Source organism: Miniopterus natalensis, chromosome 3 (assembly GCF_054644295.1).
Source record: "Miniopterus natalensis isolate mMinNat1 chromosome 3, mMinNat1.hap1, whole genome shotgun sequence".
Taxonomy (NCBI): Eukaryota; Metazoa; Chordata; class Mammalia; order Chiroptera; family Miniopteridae; genus Miniopterus; species Miniopterus natalensis.
In genome coordinates, this window is record NC_142083.1 from 96,737,253 (window position 1) to 96,764,093 (window position 26,841).

Below are 26,841 nucleotides of genomic sequence, written 5' to 3' on the forward strand. Positions count from 1 at the left end.
TGAACCTGCCAGCCTGCATCACTTTTTCTTGGGCTCCTTACAAGCCACCACGTACCTCTGGGCCACATTGAGGGGAGGGGAGTAACCATCTGCATAGGAAGTGTCCTCAAACAGGACCGAATAGTCATCCTGGGGCTGTGGCAAGAGGCAGACAGGAGGCGCTGGTCAGAAACCCAGGCAAGGCCCCCCAAGCCTAGACCCATAGGAACCCCTGGTGTGTGGGCCCAGCCTTCCCTGTCTCATCTGGCTCACTGAGTCTGGATGTCTGAGCCCGCTCCCGGCTGCTACAGAGCTCTCCTCAGCTCCAAAGGGCCAAGGGCCAAGGGCGGGATGAAAAGCAGGGAAAAGGGGACTCACTACCCACTCAGGCAGGCCGCAGCTAAAGGGACTGGTGCCTTTCAGGGACCCGATGTTAAGGGGAGCAAGGACAATTCAGAAGGCTGCAGACAGGGACCTTGAGGAAGAGGGGAGAAGAGCCTCTAAACTGCCATCCATGATGGGTGACCAGGGAGCCAGCACTAGTGTCAGAAGCTCCAGGAAAAGCAGCCTTGGGCCAGGAAAGGGCAGTGGCGCAGGAGTCAGGGGCTGGAAGACAGGCCCCTAGGATGGCGCTTCCATCTCCGGGCTCAGGCTCCCCATCTCAGTGGGAAAGCGGGGTTAGAGGACACAGCAGGTCCGCCCCACCCAGCCTGCTAAGGCTCTGCAGGGCCACTGGCGCTGCCTGGAGGACATGGCTGGAGGGGAGTCACAGTGCAGACTGTCAGCAGGGGAGGGCAGCTCACAGGACCCTCCCAGCTCAAAGGCTACAGGGTGAGGACAAGAGGGGAAGATGACCCCATGACCCATCTGGTCAACCAGGTGGTCCTGGTGTCATGGGGGATCTCGTGCATGGGGGCTACCTTACCCGTTGCGGGGGGGTGTGGATGAGGGCTCGGTAGAAGCAGGTGGTCTGGGGGTACAGGGCCAGCACAAGCTGCTCCTTCTGGAATAAGGCTTCGGGGTCCGTCTCAGGGTTGGCCTTCCACTGGGGCAGTGGGATGATACGCCGCCGGCTCAGGGTGTGTCTCCTGGAGGGGCGCTTAGGTCAACCCGGGGCTAGGCGGGGGGCTCTTTCCCAGCAGCCAGGCCGTCCCCAGGCTTCCCTTGCCCCTCCCTGGCCAGCACACTCACTCTTTGCCTTCTTCATCAATGTCATCAACCTCATACCTGTGGGTGAAAAGGGAACAGTGGATGCAGGGAGGTACCCGAGCTAGGTTAGGACCGAGGGGGAGGGTGGGAGGGGAAATGGCCCAAGGAGCGGCTCTTCACACGCTGTCCCAGTTCCCACAGGGCTGGGTGTGACCACTCACTTGTTGGTGGCATGGCTGTAACTGACCACCTCGGCCAGGATCCACTGCTCATCCCCATCCACGGCCTTTACCCGGGCAGCCACCTTGTCTCCAGGTTTGGCCACATAGTCCCCAGAGGCTGGAATGGCCCCACAGAGGGGGGGCGGCCTGAGGGTGGAATGAAGTGTTAGCCCCAGCCCCTCCCCTGCCAGCTCTCCCTCCCTGGGCCTGCCCTCACTTGTCACCAGGCTTCCCGATCCACAGCGGCAGGGTCATGGCTGACTGCTGCAGCAGGGTCATCAGCACCCCCCTGCGCATGGTCTTCCGCGGGGGCTCCGAGTCATTGTACAGGCCCGCGATCTTGGCCGCTGCGGGAAGGAAGTGAGCCCCTGAGGCACCAGGGAGAGGGTGCCGGCCCGCCGGGCCCCAGCAAGCCTGCATCGAGCTGTCAGGAGGCCGCCCCACCTCTTGAGTGAGCACCAAGGGCCCAGATGTGCCCCCTGACCCTCCACTAGAAGGCCCTGGTGAGAGACTGCCAGGCGACACTAACCTAGTGAGATGGCAGGTTAGTGGATGCCTTTGGGGGAAGGCATCAGAAAGGGCAAAAGGGGCGTTCTGAGGCATTGGTCATGTTGTTTCTTGATCTGGGTGCTGGTTACAACCATTTGTTAGTGAAAATTTATGGAGCTGTGTGTATACTTGCATGTCTTTTCTATTAATATGTTGTAATTAAGCAAAAAGTTAAAAGAATTATCAAATGTGGGCAGAGCCCTTACTTCCTCAGGCATGGCTCCACACACCCAGTCAACTTAAACCCAGGTGGCAGTGTGACAATTTCCATGGGTGAGGAGTCTGTCCACTGTGGGTTCATGGAAAGGGCGAGAGACGTGGGAAAGCAGCCTAAAGGGCTCTGGAAGCCAGCAACTGGTGTCAACTCCATCTGAAAGGCTGGCTCCAAGACATCCCCGTGTGGCTCTCAAAAAACAGCCAGGTTCTAAGCACAGCAAGAAATGGGTCTAGGGGTAGTAGGAGTGGGCAGTGCAGGGAGAGAATCCTGAGGGATTGGGGAAAATCACCATGGTGTTCGAGAATGAGGAGGCCTTGCCTCTGAACCCTGGGAATGACTTCATTCTCTTCCCAGTCCCAGGCTGCCCTGGGTCTCTGTCAAGACCCATGGACCGATCAATCACACCAGGCTGAGGTTACAGGCTACCCCTGCAGGAAGACGTGACTGCAGCTCTCAGGAGCCCTCACTCCACCTGGCTGAGGACACTGAACTAACTTGACGTGTCTAACTCACCGATCCGCCTCTCTTCCAGCAGAGACTTGATTTCCGCAATCTTGTCTAGGGCTTTCCGGAGGATGCTGAGGGTGGGAGAAAGGAAAGAGGTCTGGTTGAAGCACAAAGCATCGACTTCCCTTTCTGGTTAATAATGCAGACCAACCTTCTTGCTGAAAGCTATGCACCCCATGTAGGTGACTTTTAATTTTAAAAGCATAAAAAAACTGATGAGTCAGCCCAGCGGGTGTGGCTCAGTTGTTGAGCACTGTCCTGTGCACCAAGAGGCTGCCATTATGATTCCTGGTCAGGCCACTCGTCCAGGATGCAGGCTCCATCCCCAGTAGGGGGCATGCAGGAGGCAACCGATTAATGTTTCTCTCTCATCGAAGTTGCTTTTTCTCTCTCCCTCTCCAGTCCTCTCTCTTTAAAGTCAATAAAAACATGTTTAAAACAAAACAAAACAACTTATGAGACAGTTGGAAGTAGCAGGCCAAAAATCCTAAGAGCATCCTAGATAGGTAAGCAAAGCAGAGGGCTGCCTTTGCCTGAGTGCATTCGACAAAGCCCAAAGAAATGTCACTGAGTGTGGGGAGCCTCTAACAACCTCTTGGGATTTGGAAGACAGAAGAAAAACTTGGGGTCTGCCCAAATTGGGACATGTAAAAGGAGGCTCTGCAGAGGACTGTGGGAGTTGTTGGCTCAGAGCAGGGCTGGAGGTGGAGGGAACTCATTCCTGAAAGGCTGCGCCCCAGAAAACTGTGGAGTTAATTGATGAGGTTTTAGACTGACTGCAGCTCAAGCAACCTGGCAGAAGTGAACACAAGTCCTGGCCAGAGGAAGGTTTCTTCAGCCTAGACCTTGGGGAATCTTTTCCCCTAATACAGGGGTGGGAAAAATAGGTTTACAGTTGCTCATGTGGAAAAAGACATGCAGGTTACGATTATTACAATCCTTTATTAATGCTATTTCCAGTACTCTCAACTGTAAACCTACTTTTGCCTATTCCTGTACATATATATATTTAACCCTTACGTGAGGACATGCTTAGTGAGAGGGAGAGGGAGAGAGAGAGAAACATTGATATGAGAGAGAGACATCCATTGAATGGTCCCCGACTGGGGATTGAACCCACAACCCAGGTAAATGCACTGACCGGGAATTGAACCGGCAACCTTTCAGTGCATAGGATGGTGCCCTACCAACTGAGCCACTCTGGCCAGGTGCCCTCAAGTGTATATGTATATGTGTGTGGGTATGTTTGTATAAGTATTTAATATATATCGTTATTAATTTAAGAGAGTGGAAGATAGAGGGAGAGAGAGACAAATATCAATGATGAGAGAGTCATTTATCGGCTGCCTCCTGCACGCCCCATACTGGGGATCAAGCCCACAACCTGGGCATGTGCCCTGACCGAGAATCAAACCATGACCTCCTGGATCCTAGGTTAATGCTCAACTGCTAAGCCACGCGTGGCCAGCTACATTTTAACATGAATAAGCAGCACAGTACAGGTAGTGTGGCTCCGTGGTTGAATATTGACCCATTAACCAGGAGGTCATGGTTCGATTCCCGGTCAGGGCACACGCCCTAGTTGCGGCCTCCATCCCCAGTAGGGGGCGTGCAGGAGCCAGCCGATCAATGACTCCCTCTCATCATTGATGTTTCTTTCTGTCTCTCCCTCTCCCTTCCTCTCTGAAATCAATAAAAACACATTTTTAAAAAAAAAGCAGCACAGACTCCACATGCTTATTTGGGCTATTGTCCAGGCCGCGCCTCTAGGCCTTCGTTCTGTAGGAGGGAGACAGGAGAACACAGCACAATACAGAGTCACAGAAGGTGTCCCACAGGGTGTGACTTGTGGAGATCATCAGGCAGAGGCCAGAAGTTGGGGTAGGGAGCAGCGACACCTTGCCCAACATGCTCAGAGCATCACTGCTGGGTGTGGCTGGTCCAGGACGCAGGCAGGATGCAGCCAGAGCCACCACAGGTTTGTGAGCAACGGGATGTGGGGCACTCAACGCTTCCAGGAGAGCAGAGGAGTAAAAGCCAGGAGGCCAAAGGGAACTGAGTCTGATCATTGCCGCTGGGCCTGCCTGGGGACACGGGTGTATGTAGCGTGTCCTAAGCTGTATTCTGTGGCATATTAAGGGAGTGGTTCTCAACCAGAGCTAGACATCAGAACCCCCTGGGAAGCTCTGGAAAAAAAATCCCAATTGTTTTAAGCAAGAATCATAAACAAATGTGAAAACTAGTGGGTCTGAAAGTGGGATCTTTACACAGTCTCGGACTATCTCCCAGGAGATACATATTAATAACACAATGGAAAATAGCATTAACCTGGCACAGGAGAAACCTGGAAGAGACCACCTTAACCAAAGGGACAGTGTCTTCTCACATGATGCACTAAGGAAAACATCACTTCCGTGCCATTGCCCAAAGGGTAAGACCTGAATCTAACTGTGAGGAAATGTCAGACAAACCTACATTGAGGGGCATTCAACAAGAGCACTGGCCTATGATCTTCCAGTGTCAAGGTGAGGAGAGGCAAGGGCGGCCTGCGAACGGCTGCAGAGTGAAGGAGACTAAGGCAGCCTGGTGACTAAATGCACCGGCAATGTGCACTAGAAAACTTTTCCTTTGCTACGAAGGACATGAGAAGACAGAGATGAAATCTGAACAAGATCTGTAGGTTAGTTAATAGTTTTATATTAGTCCTGATTTTAAGAAATGTGCATGGCTGCATAAAAATGTCCGCGGGCAAAGAACAAACAAGAAGAGCGCTGGCCAGTGTGATTCTGTGGTTGGAGCGTCGGCGTGCACACCAAAGGGTCTCGGGTTCAATTCCCAGTCAGGGGGGTGTACCTGGGTTGCAGGTTCGTTCCCCAGCCCTGGTCTGGGTATGTGGGGGAGGCAACCAATCCATGTCTCTCTCACATCATGTTTCTCTCGCTCTCTCCCCTCCCTCCCTTCCACTCCCTTGAAAAATCAATGGAAAAATATCCTCAAGTAAGGATTAACCAAAAAAATAATAATAATAATAAAAGGTTATGGGTTCAATTTCTGCTCAGGGCGTGTGCCTGGGTTGCAGGCTCGATCCCCAGTAGGCGGCATGCACGAGGCAGCCGATGAATGTTTCACTCTCATCTTTGCTGTTTCTCTTTCCCTCTCTCTAAAAATCAGTTAAAAAATCTTTAAAATGAAAGTCCTTGGGCACATTGTAGAACCTCCATCGCTACCACCTGCAATTTTTCAGAGACTCAGAGCTCTTCATAAATAATAAGCACAAAAGAAAGACCCTGACAGATTAAACAGAAATACTGGCCGAGGGGGAGGGAACCCTAAAGACGGTACAGCAGAGTCAGAAAGGCGTTACTGGGACACTGGCTGGGTGCAGAGGGCACTGCAATCCAAACCACCTTGAACCACCAGCAACTCAACGTGCAGGTCTCTTCCTCAGCTGACGAGGGAAGTCACACGCACAGTCCATGCCACTGCTCCTCTGAGCAACCTGACCTTTCCTAGGATCAGATCAAGGACCAGGCAATCATGGCAGCTCCAGATTAGGAACAGCTCCAGACTGTCATTCAGTGTCCACGTGAGCAGCTCTGCCACGGCAAGTCCTCCCTGTGACACTGGGCTGAACACACTTCTCTTTACTGATCACTATGATTCTGTTCCAATATAACTGATCTTCCGGACATTCTTTTCTCCTTTTACATTTAAACTATTCCACATGACTCATTTAGTGCCTTTTGAATGTAAGGTTATGACTCAGCTATATAAATAAATATATCCTGGCTAAAAAAAAGAATGTCCTTGTTTTTCGGAAAAACTGGCTCATGTATTTAGAGGTCAAGGGGCATCACGACTGTAATATAAAGAGTTTGGAAAAAATGTGTATACATGTCCAATGAGAAAGCAGATGTGGAAATATATTACATTTATGTAAGTCTGAAGGTATGAAAGATAAAAAGTTAAATCCTTATCAGTGTCTGAGCTCCACCCTGATTAAATCAGAACCTTTAGGTGCAGCCAGACTTGAGAAGCAGTGTATAAACATGAGATACCGAGTGAAAGAAACTGTTTGCAAAACTTAGCAGAGCCTTGGATACTGTCAATCTGTACTGTGAATCTCTAGGAGAGGAATGTAATTCCTGTCCGGAACTTATCGCAGGTCCACCGCAGGGGTTTGAGGAAACAATGTGTTAAGGGCAGTTACTATTTAAAAAGCAGTTTTCTGGAACTGAAACTTCTCCATCTCAGGACCATAAAAGCTTCAGGTCACCAGGTATGACCTCCCGGTAAAGCTTGGCTCCCTACCTTCTGACAGGCAGTCAGCCAGCCTGGCAGCAATGCTCAGGGTGGTGCCACCCCAAGGGGCCCCCTTCACCTGTGACAGCTGAGGAAGGGATTCCTTCTGGGTGACATCCTGTTGCATTCAGCCAAGAGCCCTGAGCCCTAACCTCCCTCCCCTGGACTTTAGCACCTCTCCGTGACCAGTAGGAAGGAGCTAAAATGGTGCAGGCCCTTTAAAATACTCCAACACTGCTGCATACAAATTCACAGTGTGATTATTTATCAGGGTGACATTTTCAAAGGCAAAAGGGAAAAAGTGATTCCTTTTGGGGCCTCCTTCGCTTGCTGAAATAGTTGTAGTCGTGCTCGCAAAGCTAGATGCAAAGCAGCGAAGGCCAGGGCACTATCCAGGCAGAACTGGGGGAGCTGAGCTGTCCGCCCCACCCCCTCGCCTCTGCCCATCTGCAGCACAAGGAACCCGCAGGGGCCCCGCTGCTGCCGGATTGCCCCAGCACCAGGCTGCAGTGGGGAGGGGCTCAGTTGGAGGACAAGGCTCCTAAATGTTAGCTCCTCGGGCACGTGGCTTCTGTGCCAACTCTTGAGATCTGTGTCAGGGGCGAGGGGGGGAGCGGGCCCTCCCGGGACGCGTCAAGACCAGAGCACTCCTCTGGTCGGCATCGTGGACCAAAACCATGTCGCAGGTGCCCACCAGCAAGTGGGCTGCTGCCCGGGGCCCAGTGCCTGGCTCGCAAAGATGGACCAGGCATTGATTCTCTCCTCCAGGCACCTGCCTTTCAGCCCGTGAGTCACTCGGCCCTTGGAAAGCTAAACGGTCCCTCGGGTACCTCTGCACGAACTGGCTTAGCCGCTCCCAAAACTACCTTCCCTGGCGGCAATCTGAGGGACTGAGGCTGTTACCCACTGTCTCCAGTCAGCGTTACCCCTCAACCCCACGCTGTTCACTGCGCCCTGACCGAGCTGCACCTGAGAAAGGCCTTTTGAACTAACGTTAGTCACTACCTTGCTCCCCGGCAACGGCCACGTGTCCTCCACCGGAATATGGAAAGTGAGATCTCTGAGCCTGTTTCCCTGACTCCTGCTGCCAGTGTGAGAGCTCAAGGCCTTTTTAAAAAGATGACTGTGAAATGGAGACACAGGGTCTCCTTTCCACTCTCTGCAAACAGGAGGCGGAAAGCCAGGTGGGAGGCAGCCTTAGCACACACAGTAGAAAGCATGGCAACCTCCCTCAGGACTCGAGCTAGTTCCAGAAGCCGGCTCTTGGCTCCTCTAGAGTTTCTGGAGGGTCTTAATCCACTTACTTAGAAAGTGAGCTGACGCAGTTCTGGCGCCTGGACCAGAGCTGCAGGAATGCAGGACAGGGTTTGTTCCCCGCCCAGCCTCGGGCGCCCTGTAGGCAGGGCTGGCATCTTAGCTACCTCCTGTCTCCTGCTACCTCCCCCGTCTCCATGCCCAGCAGGGCAGCTGGTGCTGAGAGGCCTCACTCAGGGGTTAGACAATGAACGTGCACATGTTTGAGAGGCTGTAAATGGAAATGGCAGCAGAACTGCAAGAAGTTGGGACCCGCAGTTACGAACAAGCTGAATTCTGGGTAAGTCAATGCCAGAGAAGAGCCCACACCACACTGGTTTCAGAACTTGTCACCTCACTTTGTCAGCAGTTTAGCTGGGAAGAGACAGTCTGCATTTTACCCACAAATGACCCCAAGTCACTCTGACTTATGCAAGCAAGCCCAGGTGACTGAGAAAGGGTCCGACTATGGCCAAATGAGAAACCTGAAAATCAGGGAGAAGATACTGGTGGGGAAGCATGGGCTGGAGAGCCAAGGAGGCAATGCCTCCAATCAAAATTCACTCTCCTCCCCCCACATTGGCCCCACCCTTTTGTTCTGCTCCCCAGCCTCCCTAAGCCTCACCAGATCCCTTTGTCCAAGCTAAGAACCTCAGAGTCTTCTCTGCTCCCACCTGGTCCCCAATTTGGTCTCAGAAACTGCCCTTGGGCCCACTCTTGCGTTTCATTCCCACTGCCACCATCTCAGCTCAACTCCATCAGGATCTCTTGCCCGGTCTCCTAAGTAGCCTTCAATCTCACCCAGTCTACTCCCCACGTGGCAGTTCCTCCTGCTTTTACATCTTCCATGGCTTCCTATCACCTCCTGGATAAAGGCCAGGTACTGGAGGCCCTCCACATTCCCGCCCTCCCCTACCCCGGCCATAAGGACTAGTTCTCCTTTCCCAAATGCACACGCTCTGCAGGTCCCCTCCATGGCCTCTGCACACTCTCTGCTCTCCGCCTTGTCTCCCTACTGATCCCCAACCCGAGCCTTCTCCCTGATGCCATCCCCGACCCCCAGCACAGTGAGCCCCTTCTCTGCTGGTCCATCAACTACACTGTCCTATAGGTGTTGTTTTAGACAGCTTGCCCTTGAAGGCAGGATCCTCACTATCCTGTCTCTATATGGGGACTGCCAGTGCCAGAGGCAGGGTAGCACCAGCAAAGGTTTACAGAATGACTGACAGCAGGCAAAGAAAATACAGAACCATGAGCACAGGGAAGAGCCCGAGAAGAGCCAGATGGAAGGGTAGGAAGAGCCCTGCAGCCTCGAGTAATGCTTAGGGTGCTGCTCGGGCACATGCCTGTCACCCCTCTGGGCCCTGCATGCCAGGCATCACCTACAAGGGCAAGGCAGTGTGACATAAACTGTAGGCTATGACTCGTTAGCGAGTCATAAAATTAATTTCTTGGGTAACCACCAGCATTTAAAAAAATAAATAAGAATAGACTATACAATAGTAACAGTAAAAACTGTGCTTCTTGTTCCAAGTCTGTGACGTGTGTACATATAAAACAGATGTGTGTACTGGGGAAAGGGATCCTTATACATGGTATTAAAGAACACGACTTTGGGTTTCAAACTGGGCTCCCCACTTCCTAATTGTGACTTTTGGCAGATAAAGAATCCCCTAGTGTTTCAGTGCCTCATCTGTTAAGTGGGTGTAACCCCACAGTGGGGTTGCTGAGGGTTAAATGAGGTAAATATATAGAACACATGCAACAGTTCCTGGCACAGAGTAAGGTCACATGGAGTTGTTATGGTTACTGCTACTGTTGCTGTTGTTACCCGCACAATAGAGAATACACTTCCTAATGTGTTATGGTTCAGAGCTTGAAAAACACTAGTCTTAGGCACTTAATATGCATCATCTCATTTTATGTAGACAGTTCTATAGTTAGTTATTATCTCTCTTTTAACGATGGAGCAACTGAGTCTCTGCTAAAGTGACTGCCCAAGGTCATGTGGCTGGTAAATGGCAGTGGGAGGACTGACCCCTGCCTTGTTGCCATCTACAGAGCAGGAGGGCTAGGGAAGGGGGGCCTAGAAGTGGGCTCCGGGGAAGGCGGCCCCAAGGGAGAGGCTCATCCCTGCCAGGAAGGTAGCTGGGCCGTGGTCCTCAGGTTCCTGCAGCCCAGCACCGGGAGGCAGGGAGGCGAGGGCGGCTGGTGGCCGGTACTCACTTGCACTCGGCCTCTGCGTCGGCCTTGGCGGTCGTATAGAGGCCTCGTAGCTTCGTCCGGTAATAGGGAGAGACTGCGGAGGAAGCACAGCGAGAGAGAGCTGGGCGCGGGGAGCCCGCAGCAATGTGGCCCTGCTTCCAGTACTCCCGGCTCAGGCCTCGGGAGGCCCAGGGGAGCCACGACGGACTGCGGCATGAGTTTCACTGGCTCAGAAGTGCTCCCCGAGGCCCCCGGCCCCCTGTGCTGTGAGTTCACCTTCTCATGTGGTACAAATGCCATCACTACATCCGAGGGAAGATCCTTGCCTTTGCCATAGCATGATACATACAGAAAGGATGTCTCAGCACACGGAAGAACAGAAACCAATCTCAAAGCTGCTCAGAGCTGGAAAGGACAAGGCCAGGAGCCTGGCCACCTGGGGGCCCGGGGAGGGACGTGCTCTAGAAAGCACCAGCTGACCCGGAGCTTGTGAGCCAAGGCGTTTCCCTAGATGCAAACTCATTTCAGTGACTTTCCCACCCCTAGAGTTGGGGGACTTTAAGGTTCCTTAGTACTCGGCAGCCTGGTATCTGTCTCCTAAGTCACCCTAAGTCACCCAGCCTAAGGGAAAATTGTCCCTCTGGCCTAAGCAGCTCATTTGGCTTACGCAGGCACATGCCAAAGGCCCTTGTGAAAACGACAGCAGCCACTTTCCCAGCCTTGGCCCACACCCACTGCTCATCCCCTTTCCCTGAGCCCAGCTGCTCACTCTTGTTCTCCGTCTGCATCCGCTCGTGGGTCTTCTGGATGTTCACTAGGTTGTGTTCACTCCGCGAACGCTCTTCCTGCAAGGAGGAGGCCACAGGGTCGGAGGGAGGCCTTCATCCTGCTGGGCCACCTGCACCCCAGGCACAGGCCCATAAGCATGGCGCTCATTTTCTACATCCAAGTCAGGACCAGTTACAAAGGATTCCCCCTTCACTAACACAAAAGCATTACAAAGGCATTAAAGTGAAATTGTACACTACAGATTTAATGACTCTCCACCAGAAAAGACAAATTGATCTACAGATTCAATACAATACCCACCAAAATTTCAGCTCACTTCTTAGTAGAAATTGACAAGCTTATTTTAAAATTGATATGGGGGGAAAAAAAAAAATTCAAATGGAAATTCAAGTAACCCAAAATAGCCAAAACAACCTTGAAAAGGAAAAACAAAAGCATTGGAGGACTCACATTTCCCGATTTCCAAATTTACTATAAAGCTACAGTTGTCAAATGGTGATACTGGCCTATAGAGCAAGGGACTAGAATTGAGTCCAGAATTCACACATCCATCCATGGTCATTTCCGCTGGGGGAGAGGGATGGGGAAGGATGCTGGTGCAGTTCTTCCCCACATCAGCGGTCCTGGGACCAGGGCTGCAACTGAAGGTGCCAGAAGCAGGGATGGTTCTTAGAACTTCTAAGTGCCTGCAAAGTGGAGTTAATGGTGAACGCAGCTACACTACCCAGTGGTCGAAAGAGCCCAGTAGTTCTGTACCTATGTAATCCTAACCTTCATGAATGGGAATGACCGAGGAGGGCTGGGGAGGAGACAGAACATGACACCTGCTAGACTAGCATTGCTGCTGGCAATCTGGACCAGCTGAACCTAACATCCTTCCAGGGCTGGAAAATGTGGCTAAAAATCAATGACAAGGGGAGAGAAAGAGAAATTAGTAGCTGAGGAATGAATGGGTTATGAAATGGTGTAAGTTCAATATTATACTGATAACTTCAAGATACACTCAGACTAAGAAAATACTATGGGCTCTAAACTCGGTTATACCAGACGCCCAAAAGCGTGAAGCCATATATTTGCTAAGATCCCTCCTGCTTTTAGAACCGGATAGAGTTAAAAGGGAGTCTGCAGTCCTGAGTGGCATCCCTCTGAGAGACATTCTGGTTACACGCTATGATGATAAACTGGATTAACTACTGACGACTGAAGGGAATCTAGCAATGTGCCAGTATCTTCTTTTCTTTAGCCTTAACATTTTATTAATGAACTTTTAGAGCAGTTTTAGGTTTGGAAAAAAATCGAGCAGACAGTAGAGAGTTCCCATACACCTGCTTTCCTCTGCACAGTTTCACCTAATTAACATCTTGCATTAGTGTGGTACAGCTGTTACAATTAATTAACTAATACTGACAATTATTAACGAAAATCCATAGATTACATTAAGGTTCACTTCCTTTTTCCCCCCTCTTTATTATTTTTAATATGTTTTTAAAAATTTGATTTCACAGAGAGAGGAAGGTAGAGGGGGAGAGAGAGAAAAATCGAAGTGAGAAAGAAACACTGACTGGTTGCCTCCTGTACACACCCCAACCAGGGATCGAACCCTCCACCTGGGTATGTGCCCTGAGCTGGAATTGAACTGGCAACCTTTTGGTGCAGAAGAAGACGCTCCACCAACTGAGCCACACCGGCCAGGGCAAGGTTCACTTTGTGATGTACATTCCATGGGTTTGGACAAATGCATAAGGTCATGTACCCACCGTTACGGTATCACACACAATAGTTTTACCTCCCTAAAAACCCCTTCCTATCCCCATGCACCCCTCCCTATCCCCAAGCCCCTTATCTCTTTACTCTCTCATTCTGCCACTTCCAGAATGTCATATAGGTGGAATCATAGTCAATAACCTTGCAGACTGGGTTCTTTCACTTAGGAATATGTGTGCCAGCATCTTCTGACTCTTAGTTTCCAGGTTACAGCCCACTACAAAGGATATCCTTTAGGAAAGAATTTCTGGGAACTGCTCCCTCCTGGGCCACTGGACTGTGCAGTTATGGCTCTCAGCAGACTGATCCTCGTATAACTATAAACCTGGGTGATGGCATGCTGAGAACGGGACAAGGGACAGACTATGGCAGTGCCTATCAATATACCGCAGCACACTGGGCACAAATACACATCACCCCTGTCTTTGTAAATGAAAAGTTATTAGAAAGAATAGGGAGAGAACTGGTTGTTGATAGGATTAAAGCACCAGACACCACATGCTGGGTCTAAATTCCCCGGGAACAGCCCACCCTGAGCCAAGAAAGCTTTTGAAAGTCTGTATGATGCGCTCAGGCTAAGTTACATCCAGGTGTGACCACCTCGCATCTAACCCTAGTTGGGGCACCCAACACTTCTGGGGACAAATATGTATGCTAAGTGCACCCAGGCCATCAGTACAGGGCGTCAACACAATCACGGCGGAGTAAGCGACACGGGCTCACAGACAAAAGGGTGTGTGCGCTGTGGGACCAGCCAAATGCACTTTTAATGAGAAATAGGATTAACGGGAAAAGATGTGTTAATCAGAAAAAACAGACTGAAGTGAATTCTCTTGCAAGGGGAAGGGAGGGATGAGAGTCAGCCTGGAAAGATGATGAAGATTTAGTAAAGTAGTTTTCTAGGACCCATGTGTTGTTGGAAAGGGCTTGCACCCAGTCCCACCAGGCCTCCTGGCTTTTTTAATATAGGTGGAGGCTAATGCAGCCACAGGGTGAAGGCTCTCCACACTGCCTGCCAAGCCCCAAGGGGCACAACTATGGGATGTTATGATCTCCAAACCTGTGGAAGCCCTCTAGGGACACTGGTAGGTTACACTGATGCACCAGGACTACCCTGACCCAAGGGTTAATCAAAATAAGACACAGCCTGAAATACAGTTAGCAGAGACAGGACTTGTACTGAGTACCGCCTGTCCTCCCCTTAGGAGAGCACACAACGGAAACCAGGCTCAGTAAAGCCTCTGAGCTGAGGCAGGGTGACTGGCTTTATCCCCAGCTGATTTGGAACCCAGGAATAACTGAATCATGGCCACTGTAATAACGCCTGCCCATAGCAATATCTGGGACACGGGCAGGCCCTGTAATTCTTACTGATTAGTTCCACATTAAAAATGAATTTTCCCATGACCATACTTCACTATGGTGTAACAGACGGCACTGTCGCTAAGATTCAACCACCTTATGTAAATACGTGATATGGTAACACTGAGACTGATGTCCAACTGTATTGGGAGGCTGAGTCACAGCCTTCTCAGAGTATAATACTCATGGAAAATGAGTGGCCTGAGGAAGAACTGGATTTCTCTAATCATCAGCTAATTTCTATGCTAAATATTTCTACACAAGTTTATAATAATGTACAAACAGTGGTAGGTGAAGGGCAAAACGAGTAATCACATTAGCTCAACAATATGAAAATGGATGCAATGGCTCTAAGTACACATTGGTTGTTTTCCTAAGTCTATCCCTAGCCCCAAGGGCTTCTCCAAAGGTCAAGCGTATTCACACTGCTCTTATCGCTGTATCTGTGACAGTGTAAACGCCATACCAAAGACAGATGGTCAAATATGATTGTTTTGCAATAAGAGAGCCGCTAGGCCAAGGGTCAGGGAGTACCTTACGCAGTAAGAGATTAACTCAGCCAGCCTGGGTTTTCAAACCCTGCACATCCAAAACAGGTTTGGCCTTGGACCGACTTCTGAGCGTGAACCTCTAAACCCTTGGACTATCTTGCCTCAAAAGAGCATCTTTGTTTACCTGGCTCAGGGGTGGAAGGAAAAAGGAGTGCCTGCTATTAAATACAGGGCACTTCTGTCAAGCAGTGAAATGTTCTGAAGTTCATCATGGTCATGGTTGCAAAACTCTTGGAATGTACTGAAAACCATGGACTTATATACTCTAAATGGGTAAATTATACCTCAATATAGCTGTTATTAAACAAACAATCATGAGATCCTGCACGTGATGGGTAACCCAACAGGAATGGTAGTCCTGCCCTCCTCCTCTCACCTTCATCACGTCCTCTTCCTTCCTGCACATCCAATCTCTCTGAACACAACCCCTTCCCACCCCTCCACACCTCGGCATCACAGCCCATGTTTCCCTCTAGGAATGGAGGGCTGTGGCTTTTCACCTGCGTTTGTTTGATCAGCTGATGGAGCTCTGTGAGAAGTTCTGCAATGCGGGAATCAGCAGACACGAGGGCCATGGTACGGGGCGGGGTGCCTGGGGTGGGGAGGAACAGAAGAGAACCTCGTTAGATGCCGTTACAGGTTAAACTACTGTGCCCTCAAAAAAGATTGGCGGTAGTCCTAACCCGGGGACTGGTGAATGTGACCTTCCCTGGCCATAGGGTCTTTGCACTGCTCTGCCTTCCAGATGTGGGTAAATGGCATCCATCCCTGTCCAGCCAGCTTCCCAAGCTGGAAATCCTGGAGTCCCTCATTCCTCCTCCTTGCTCATCTCCAACCACCCATCTCCATGATCAGTCTTCATTCAAATTCTATTGGCCTCAGAAATTTATCTCAAACCCAGCTTCCCCTCTTCCACCACACCTGCCACTGTCTTAGTTTAGGCCCTCCTCAATGTATCACAATATCATCCCATCTCTGTTCACTGTGGCTGGACACAAAGCCTGTTTCTCTTAAGGGGGGAAAAAAGCTTTGAGTAGATAATATATGTACTTAGTAAAAAATATTCAAACAATTCAAGAAGTACAATACCTCCTACCCCTAGAGGCAACTACTATAGTTCTTGGGTATTTATTCTCCACTGATATCACATGTATAGACAAGAAAAGAAGTATTTCTTTTTTTTTTTTTTAATAGATCTTTATTGATTTCAGAGAGAGGAAAGGAGGGGGAGAGAGAGACAGAAACATCAATGATGAGAGAGTCATTGATCGAGCCCACAACCCAGACATGTGCCCTGACCAGGAATCGAACCCCGATCACCTGGATCCTAGGTCAACACTCAACCGCTGAGCCACGCCCGGCCAGGCAAGAAGTATTTCTTCAAACCTTTGCAAATGGTAGGTGGAGAGACAGACAGACACTGGAGACTGAGGTTGCCATGCTCAGCAAACCAAAGTGAAAACGCCACCTTGTGGTCTGGATGGGAAGGAACAGGTCAGATACCAACCAGGCAGGGCCTACACCTGCAACCAGCAGGCAGCAGTGGGAAAGGAGGGCCCTGTTTTTGAAGAGACTAGTCTCAGTCTCTCCAACACTCCGCCCCACCAATGATCTGGCTCCCCACACATACAAACGGTGACTGGTGACTTCAAATGCTCTCCGCCCACCCCATTCTTATCCATGTGAAATAATTTTGAAGCGATGCGATGAGTGGCGGGGTTCCTGCGGATCACTGGGCTTGCTGGGTAGCACCCTGCCTACAAGAACTCCCTCGCTTTATGATTTTACAACAAACTACTGCTACCTCAAGACATGGTCAGTTATGAACTTGAATTTTCTCAGAAAACACACTCTAAGCAGAGGCGAAGCTTCCTCAGGCTCGCTACTCTGAGCACCACGCCTTCTGGTGCAAAGCAAGCAGGAGCAAGCTGCAGGGGACACGAACTACACCTGACCCGCAGCCCCGACGGAGAGGCCGGGCGGCTGCCAGGCAGCTGGAAAGCTCCAGGCCCAGCTGCCTGTGACAAAGCCCAGGGTTCCCAGGTGACCTCATCACTACCCTCCAACCACCAGGCTGGGCGACTCCTGCAAGGCCTCGGGCATGCCCTGAAGCAAGGTCAGTGCTGTGACCTTTCTGGCTCCTAGCACTCTCTCCTCTCTCTAGGGACTTAGAAGGCAGCACCATCTCTTTCTACCCTCCAAGGCAACCACTATTCTGATATTTTCCACTACAGATCAGTTATGCCTGTTCTAGAACTTCATATAAACATCATCAGGCCACCCAATTATTTTGGGCCTGGGTTCTTCCACTTAACATGTTTCTGACATTCACCTATGTATGAATCTCATACATTCTATTGTATGAACAAACTAGTTTGTTTAACAGGCTTCTTTTTTTTAATCCTCACTCAAGGAGTGAGGATATTTTTCCCTTGCTTTTTTAGGGAGTGTAGAAGGGAGGTGGAAGAGAGGAGAGAGAGAGAAACATTGATGTGAGACACATTCATTGATTGCCTGCCAAACGGGCCCTGACCAGGGGCAGGGATCAAACCTGCAACCCAGGTACCTGCCCTTGACCGGGAATCGAACCCATGACCCTCCAGTGCTGAGGCCAAACCTCTAACCACTGAGCCACGCTGACCTGGGCTAACTAGCTCTTTTAATTGGGCCTGGGTTCTTCCCAGTTTGGGGCCATTATAAATAAAACTGCTCTGAGCAGTCAAGGGAGTCCTTTCTGAGGCAGATGTTCACTTTTCTTGAATAAATACTTAGGTCTGAGGTATATTTAATTTTGTAAGAAACTGCTAAACCCACCCCAGCTGGTTTGGCTCAATGGTTAGTGCGCTGGCCTGTGGACTGAAGGTTCCCGGGTTGGATTCTGCCCATAGACCCATATCTCACTTGCAGGCTCGATCCTTGGTCCCACATCGATGTTTCTCTTTCCCTTCAACTCTCTGAAAAACAATGGAGAAAATATCCTTGGGCGAACATTAAAAAAACCAAAAACTGCCAGACCCTTTTCCTGAGTAGTTGCACCATTTTCCACTCCCAGCAATGTACGGATTTCCAGTTGCTCTATATCCTGGGCATCACACAGTGTGGTCACTTTTATTTTATTTAAAACTTGAGCCACCCTCGCTAGTGTGAAGTGCTACATTGTGGTTTTAATTTATTCTTCGCTGGTGACTATCAGTGATGGGCACCTTCCCATGTGCTTATGTGGCTTCCTTTATGGCGAATCTGTTCAGGTGTTTTGCCCGTGTCTTAACTAGGTTGTCTTTTTATTATTGATTTATGTTGTTTCTGTTAATCCTCACCCAAGGATATTTTTTCCATTGATTTTTAGAGAGTGGAAGTGAGGGAGGGATGGGCGGGGGGGGGAGACAAGGAGGGGGAGAGAGAAAGAGCGATGTAAAAGGAACACATCAATTAGCTGCCTCCTGCATGAGCCCTGCCTGGGGCCAGGGACTGAATCTGCAACTATGTGCCCTTGACTGGGATCAAACCAGCAACCCTTTGGTGTGCAGGGTGATGCTCTAACCACTGAGAGACACTGGCCAGGGTTTACTTATTTTTCAATGTTTGTCATATATTCGGGATATGTGTCTTCTGTCAGATGTAAATTTTGAAAATTCTTTCCCCCAGTTTGTGGCTTGCCTATTCAACTTAGTGGTGGTGTCTTTTGATTAGCAGAATTTTAAGCTTTAAGTCTATCAAAGTTTTTCTTTCATGGTTATTGCTTTCTGTGTTCCCAGGTAACAAAGATGCTCTTCTGTTTTCTTCCAGATATTCTGTAGCTTTGGCTTTTAAGTTTATAATCCATCTCAGATCAATTTCTATGTTTGGTGTAAGGTAAAGGTCAATGGTATTTCTTATCCATATAATATCTCACTCCAATATGCTCTTAACCCCATTAGTAAAGTCTTTATTTCAGATATCTGAATATTTGGTTCTAGAATTTCCATTTGTTTCTATTTTAGTTTCTATTTCTCTGCTGAGATTTTGTGTCTGTCCACTCATTATAAGCCTATTTACATACTTGAACACAGTTTTAATAACTGCTTTAAAATTCTTGTTAATAACACTGGCTCATCTTGGGGTTGATCTCCATAGAATGCTTTTTTTGTGTGAATATACTTCATATTTTTGTTTCTTTTTTCTAATAATTTTGAATTGCATCCTGGCCATTATGAATGACTCTGGATTCTGTTATGCTCTTCTAAAAAGTCTTATTTTTGTTTTGTTTTACCAAACAGTTAAACACAGCAGAACTCAAACTCCCTGTGGTAGGCATCAGCTGAATCTGTACAGCTTTTTCAGCTCTGGCCAAACTGCTTGGACTGTGCCCAATGCTTGTCCAGTTCAGAAGTCTGGCAGACTTTAAAAATAATAGCTTGGCCAGATGGCGGGGCTCAGCGGTTGAGCATTGACCTATAATCCAGGAGATCGCAGTTTGATTCCTGGTCAGGGCACAAGCCCAAGTGCAGGCTTGATCCCTAGTAGGGGGTGCGCAGGAGATAGTTGATCAGTGACTCTCTCATCAATGATGTTTCTCTCTTTCTCGTCCTCTGTCTGAAATCAATAAAGATATATTTAAAAAAAATAAGAATGAAAATAACAGCTTAATTTACATATAATTCACATACCATATAATTCACTCTTCTAAAGTGTTCAATTCAGTGTTGTTGTGTGTTGTTTTTCATTTTTTAGTATATTCACAAAATTGTGTAACCATCACCATTATCTTTGGATATTTTCAACACCCCTATATGAAACTTTTACCCATCAGCAGTCACTCCCCATTCCCTCCTCCTGTTAGTCGCTGGAAACCATTATTCTGTTTCTGCCTTTATGGATTTGCCTATTTTAGACACTTCATACAACCAAATCATACAGATGCAGCCTTTTATGACTTGCTTCTTTCACTTAGCATAATGTTTTCCATGTCGTATCAGTACATCATTCCTTTTCTGGTTTAATAATATTCCATTGCATGGATATACCTCATTTTGTTTATTCATCAGTAGATGGACATTTGGGTAAAACTACTTTTTTTGTTTTTCCTTTTTTATTGAATTTATTGGGTTGACATTGGTTAACAAAATTATACAGGTTTCAGGTGCACAATTCTACAACATATCACCTGTGCAGTGTATTGTGTGTTTGCCACACCCAAAACTACTTTTATATAAAGATTTGGAACATCTCTGTGGCTATCTTCTTTCCAAGATGCACCTTTGTCATAGGAAACTCACCGGTATCATTGCTGTCTTCTGGGTGTCATCTCCTGACCAGTTACTACCTGCTTCTGGCTACTCTCCAATACCTTCAAATAGTGGTTTTTCTCCTCCCAATATTTTGTGAAGAGTTAAATATTCATTATTTGCGTGAAGGCTGGCCTGTAGCAACCTCGGAATGTCTCGCCTGGCACCTTTTCTCCATTTTGATAACAGCACTACAATTTCTTTTTGGAAAACTGCCCCTCACCTTGGCTCCAAGGATGGGTGTACTGCCTGCGCCAATGAAAATATTACATTCTCCCTGACCATCATGTGACCCAAGTCTGGCCAAAAATTAATTTCAGATCTTTTGCTAGAGTTATCTGCAAAGAGATATCTTCTTTCGGTTGTTGGTTAAAAGAGTAGCACAGAAGCCTGGAACTGATAGAGGCTTTGCCTATCTGAGAGAGAAACCAACATGGAGGAAAGCAGAGCTGAGAGACAGAAAATGCCAGTGACATACTTTAGTCTTCTGGATATTGCCGTGCCTGAAGCACGTATACCCCTTTTCCACCTGGGCTAGTGTTTGGGTTAGCTTTTTCTTATCTGCAACTGAGAAGTTTGACAACTAAGAAGTAATACTTAGGGACAAAGGTTGCAGAAAGGAACTATATGTGAACTGCTAAACACCTAAAGCAGCACTGTAGCCCCTCTACTATCAGCCAAGGCATCATACAAATCCAAATATCCTATACTTAAACCACTCTAAAATTAATCCCATAGGGCTTAAGACAATACGAGCTTTGTTCTGAATCAAAGGGAAGAAAAGCATCTAAAGCCCTACACTTAGATCCCATCCTTCAATCCAGCCACCATCAATAAGAATCTACATTCATTAATTGTTTTAAAAAGTTAAGGAGAAAATGGTATTTTCCCCCCAGGACCTACCATGCTTCTGTACTGGACCTTACACAGGTGATTCTCTTTTAAACCTTATAGCAATCCTACAGGCACACCCTCTTTCTATCTGGGACAACAGAAGTTCAGATAGGTTAAGTTATGCTAGGCAACTCAGTTAGGAAATACTGGTAACTAAGCTGGGATTCCAAGACTGCAAGTTCTAAAATCTATGCTCTTCCTTCCAATTCCAAGTTCTGTCACAACTTCACAAATTCAATAGCAAAAGAGATAATGCAAATAGATGCATCAGTCTATTGTAAACTGCCACTCATCTGTTAGGTTATTAAGATTACACTGATGGTGATTTATTGTGGCATCTGAAAAAAAGAGGTAGAAAAATAAAGGTAATAATGACAGCTATTCCTTACTGAGTATCTACCATATGCTAATAAGCATGTTTATGTAGGTTATCCTATTTAACTTTTCTAACAATCCTGCAAAGAAAGTACTATTCATTTAGTACTGTGGAGAAATAAATGACTTTATCAAGGTCATGCAGGTACAAAGTGGCAGAAGTGCAATTCAAATCCAGATTTGTCTGACTCTATAACCTAAGTGAGCCTTAAGGGCTCAAAGAGCCCTTATCATCAACATCCAACTCCCACTGGTGCATGTTCACCAGGCTACCTTCTGCTCCATGGATACAGTGACCACAAATCCTGAAGAGACATAAATTATTTTTTCTAGTGCAGACAATTCATCAAAAATCTAAATGAGAATCACTTTTTAAACCTTTGTAAGAATCTTTGTATACAAATTTAGAAATCAGAAAAAAAGAAAAAAAATTTTAAAAATAAGGCCTGTGACTTATCAAATGTCTCTGCTTCTAGCTCCAGAAAGTTGGTCACTAAAAGCTATGGAATGGCCCGAAAAAAGATGGCAGCGTAGGTAACAGCTACAACCGCTGCCTCCCACAACCACAACAAAATTACAACTGAAATACAGAACAACCATCATCAGAAACTCCTGAAATCCAGGTGAACAGAAGCCCTACAACCAGGGAACTGAAAAAGCACCAAGACCTGTAGGAGGGACGCAGGCATGGGTGGATGGGGCTGAATCCCAGAGACGCGGCCGCGGCCCCACACCCGGGGCTGCCATTTAAACCGGGGAGGACATCTCGGCAGCGGAGATTTCCCGGGAGGAGTGAGGGGTCACAGCCCCACATCAGGCCCCCCAGCCCAGGGCTCCAGGGACGGGAAGAGAAATTCCCACAACTTCGGGCTGTGAAAACCAGCGTGGACTGTTGCTGAGGGTCCCAGAGGGTGCCAGAATTCCCGGCAGCTCCTCTAAAAGGGCCCGAGCACGGACTCACTCAGACGTGCTCCCTCTGAGCCCCAGCGTCGGGGAGCAGCTTGAAAGGAACCTGGGACACTTGGGGAGGAAATAACCTGCCTGCAATTGGGGTGAGAGCTGGAGGGGCAGCTTTCTCCCAGAGAGAAGAGCTGGCAGAGGCCATTGCTCCTTAGGTTAGTCCTCCCCGCACACAGCCGGCAGGAAGGCGCCATATTTGAATCTCCAGCACCTGACTCACACCTTTGGCCAGGCCCCGGTGATTCCTCGAGACCCCGACCCTCCCCACCTGCAAGCTCATCCAAGCCATTTCCAGTGGTTTTTCTGTGCAAGTGGCCTCCCGTGCCTTATGGTTAGGACTTTCCTAAAATCTCTCAAATAAGTAGCAGCGAGCCCTCATATGTCTCGATAAGTGGCCCCTGGCCTGGCTCTAGCGGCAGCCTGCATTGGCTCACAGCTTGGCCTCTCCTGGGCACCTCCAAGCCCAGCACAAGTAGCAGCCAACTACGGTTTGTTGTGTAGCTCATGCTGGCTGGCCCTGGGCAAGGTACTGGCAGAGGCTGACTTTGCACCTCCCCAGAGGCCCCAGAGACAGTGCACCTGGTGGTCAGACTTGGCCACACTGGATTACAACCCTACCACATCCACGAGTGACACACTCAAGGGGCACACTTGGTGAACACCAAAGCTCCACTGAAATAAATCCTGCTCAATAGGGGTGTCTCCAGCACAAGGGCTCTCTGGCTGTAGCTGCAGCTGGTCCTCACAGCCAAGTGGCCTGGGGGTCAATTCCTCCCAATGACGCCAACAGCAACCAAGGCTCAACTACAACAGGGCAGTCAGTGCGCACACCCCACACAGGGGAGCAGCTAGAAGGCCCAGCTCAGGTGAATGGGGAGGCTGAGCCACAGGACCCTACAGGACACCTACTACACAAAGCCACCCTACATAACACATAGAAACAAACACCTGGAAGCAGCCAAAATGTGGAGGCAAAGAAACATGTCACAAAGGAAAGAACAGAAGAAATCTCCAGAAGAGGAACTAAATGAAATAGATCCAAGCAAGCTAACAGATACAGAGTTCAGAATTTTGGTTATAAAGATGCTTAACCATATTAGTAAGAGTTTTACAAAAATAACTGAGAAAAATCAATGACATAATAAAGTACCAATTTGAAATGAAGGCTACACAAACTGAAATGAAGAATAATTTACAGGGAATCAACAGTAGAGTAGAGGACGCTGAGAATCAAATCAGCAATTTGGAACATGAGGAAACAAAAAGCACCCAACCAGAAGAGAAAAAAGAAAAAAGAATTCAGAAATATGAAGATAGTGTAAGGAGTCTCTGGGACAACTTCAAGAGGCCCAACATTCGTAATTATTAGGCTGCCAGAGGGAGAAGAAAGAGAGCAAGAACTTGAAAACCTATTTGAAAAAGTAATTACAGAAAACTTCCCCTACCTGGGGAACAAAACAGACTTACCAGTCCAGGAAGCACAGAGAGTCCCAAACAACAGGAACCCAAAGAAGCCCACAGCAAGACACATCATAATTAAAATGCGAAAGGTTAAAGACAAAGAGAGAATCTTAAAAGCAGCAAGAGAAAAGCAGTTAGTTACCTACAAGGGAGCACCCATAAGACTTGTCAGCTGACTTCTCAACAGAAACCTTGCAGGCCAGAAGAGAGTGGCAAGAAATATTCCAAGTGATGAAAAACATGGAACTACAACCAAGATTGCTCTACCCACCAAAGCTATCATTTAGAACTGAAGGTCAGATAAAAAGCTTCTCAGACAAGGAAAAGCTAAAGAAGTTCATCACCACCAGACCAGTACTATGTGAAATGCTGAAGGGTCTTCTTTAAGAAGAAGCTAATGAACAAAAGAATCTGACAAACGAAATGGATCCAGAGACATTGACGCATGCAACAGACGATCATATTTCAAAGGAAAGAGGGAAGAAGGGTGGAGGGTGGGAAGAGATTAACCAAGGACGTTATATGCATATAGGCATAACCCATGGACAGTCAATAATGGGGTGAAGTCCTGGGGAGGGGATGGGAATGCGGTGGAGAGGGTCAATTAGAGGGATAAATGGGACACCTGTAATACTTTCAACAATAAAGATAAATTTAAAAAATTAAATAAATAACTAAAAACTAAAAGCTATGGACTGTAATGAAGCTACCCAGTGAGAACAGGGTGCCTCACTGTTGGGCCACTGTGGTTTATAAAACACTTTCAAAGGCACTGCTTCAGATCCTGGATAGCACCTCCCAAACAGCCTTCTCCTACTGACCCTACGCTACAATGCCCATGCTGAACAATTCCAGCGCCCCCATCTCAAACAAGCACAGACTTCCATGCTTCTGTGAAACCTGCCCTGTTATGCTTCCCTGAAATGCCCTTTAATCCTTCCCCTTCTTCTCTGGATCTCACAAATTTACTCATCATTCAGGGTCCTAATCAAATGGCAGAAACGTTGACACTTTTATAGCAATACTGGCCAACCGTTTTACACCATAGCACAGGGAACGTGAAAATATCTGTATGGCATACTGGGGTAAAGAACAAAGCAGCCAGAAATGACCGGCAGGGGGATCTGCCCCAATGCCAAGGGCAATAAAAACTTTCAAAGCACCATACACAAACTTTCATTCTTGCACTTGTCACATATACAAGGAAAGACTAAATGTTTCACTTACTTGTCTCTCCCGCCAAACTGTGAGCTCTTAGCAGAGTGGGATGCCGTTTTATTCATTTCCTATTCCCAGCGATTAGCACAGGGCCTGGCAACAGATTAGTCCTCAAAACAGACTGCTGAACCGAATCCTGGAAACCTCTTAAAACAGTCTTTCAAGTTATAAACACAGCAACAAGTCTGAGGCTGGGCTATTCAGTACCTTATCCCCACTGCAGAGACAAATCCGTTACTACCAACATATTCTAAGAGGGGCTGTCTCCTTTCCACCTATGGAGAAGAGGTACTTCCCTTTTATAAACTCATTCATTTAACAGTATTTATCTAGCACCTACTCTGGCGCCAGGCATGTGGGATATATAACAGTGAGAGAGACAAACAGTCCCTGCCTTGCTTTTAGGGAACTTAAAGTCCAGAAAGAAACACAGATGTTAAACAAATAGTTCCACATACTTATCTGTAGGTGAAACCAACGCTCTAAAAGGACCATATAGAGCAGAATGCAGAGAAATAGATAAGTCTCAATAATGACGAGAATGTCAAAGAGCTGAAAACAAATTCTCAGGCAGAAAGGACCAAGTGCCAAAGAGAATACGTACCATTAAACACCCAGCAGCGAAACTGCAAAGCCTCAAGGATAAACATGTGCTAACAGACTGGTGCAGGGGGAGGAGAGGGGAGGCAAAAGACACCAGGAATAGCAAGGTGTTTGGCTCGAGGAGCCGGAAGTGGGGGAAGGACGGGGATGGGGACAACTCAAAATTTCAGTTACTTAAGAGATGCCCCAAGAGAGCAGAATATAATGAAACCCTGGAGGTAAAGATAGAGCACTGGGTGTGAGGACGGAAACCTGATAGGTGTCGCAACAGACGGTATTTGTATTTACAGCCTGCGATGGAAACCTCCTCGGAAGTGAAAGCTGGGAAGAGATGAGCGTGAGGCCTGAGGCCAGCACAACCCTGACGGGAAGAGGGGCGAGGACACCGGCGGAGAGGCCGCCCCGCCGCGGGAGGAAGGCGCCCCCGAAGGGCCGGCGCTGCGAGCCCAACCCGGCATCTGGCGACCCAGGGGTCGTCGGTGCCCTGACAAAGAGCTCGCCCAGGGGCGTGGTGTGGGCCGAGGCCTGACTGGAGTGGGTTCGAGAGGCTCGGGGCAGAGAACGTGCTGGCGAGTGGAGACCGGGGCTCTGGCTGAAACGGGGGCAGACACATGAGGGAAGGCAGAGGCGGCGCACGGAGGGAGAACGAGGCGGTTCCTTAAGAGCGGCGCATCCTCAGGATGCGGTCAAAACTGCCGGGGTTGGAAGCCCAGCCTCAGCCCCCGTCTCCTCGCTCCGCGGCGGAGCAGCCCACCTTCGCGGGCGCCCGCACCAGGCTCCGCCCGTGGGACCAGCGGGCGCAGGCGCAGACCCCAAAGGCCCCGTGGGCCCGGCCTCCCGAGCCCCCGCCCCGGGAGACCTGGCGCGTGCGCACCGCCTCTCCGGCGCCACCTCAGCGTCAGCGAGGCCGGGGACGGGGACGGGGACGGGGACGCAGCTGGAGGGCCGCAGCCCTCCGCTCCCGCCATTCTCCCGGGGTCCCAGATCGCGACCCGTCCCCACCTACCGACCCACGGGCCGAACAAGCGCGTCGCGCCGGGAATTGCGAGAGCGGGCGTAGGCGCGTCCCTCAGACGCTTTCCAAAGTCTGTCGATAACAACGTGCTTGCGTTCGAAGGTTCGCGGCACGTCGAGAACCACGCTTCTTCCCTTTTAAGAGCTGAGTCGCGGCGAGAGGA

At 48.8% G+C, this 26,841-nt stretch overlaps 1 protein-coding gene across 3 annotated transcripts; it reads right to left on the reverse strand.

Annotated features, from left to right (window-relative positions):
* Window positions 1-26,752, reverse strand: LOC148093582 (SAGA-associated factor 29). Of its 3 annotated transcripts, XM_087815776.1 has the most exons (11): window positions 26,670-26,744; window positions 17,703-17,842; window positions 15,389-15,480; window positions 11,192-11,267; window positions 10,444-10,516; window positions 2,629-2,693; window positions 1,567-1,696; window positions 1,350-1,496; window positions 1,171-1,206; window positions 905-1,067; window positions 1-135 (listed from the first exon to the last, which is right to left on the reverse strand). In XM_087815776.1, exons 3-11 carry the CDS (start codon window positions 15,461-15,463, stop codon window positions 19-21), a joined length of 882 nt encoding a protein of 293 aa, XP_087671902.1. In that variant the 5' UTR covers window positions 15,464-15,480; window positions 17,703-17,842; window positions 26,670-26,744; the 3' UTR covers window positions 1-18. The 3 variants fall into 3 exon arrangements, with proteins under 3 accessions (XP_087671902.1, XP_087671901.1, XP_087671900.1); XM_087815775.1 differs by lacking the exon at window positions 17,703-17,842 and having other exon boundaries at window positions 26,670-26,752; XM_087815774.1 differs by lacking the exons at window positions 17,703-17,842; window positions 26,670-26,744 and adding an exon at window positions 25,665-26,429.
* Between the last annotated feature and the right edge of the window lie 89 nt (window positions 26,753-26,841).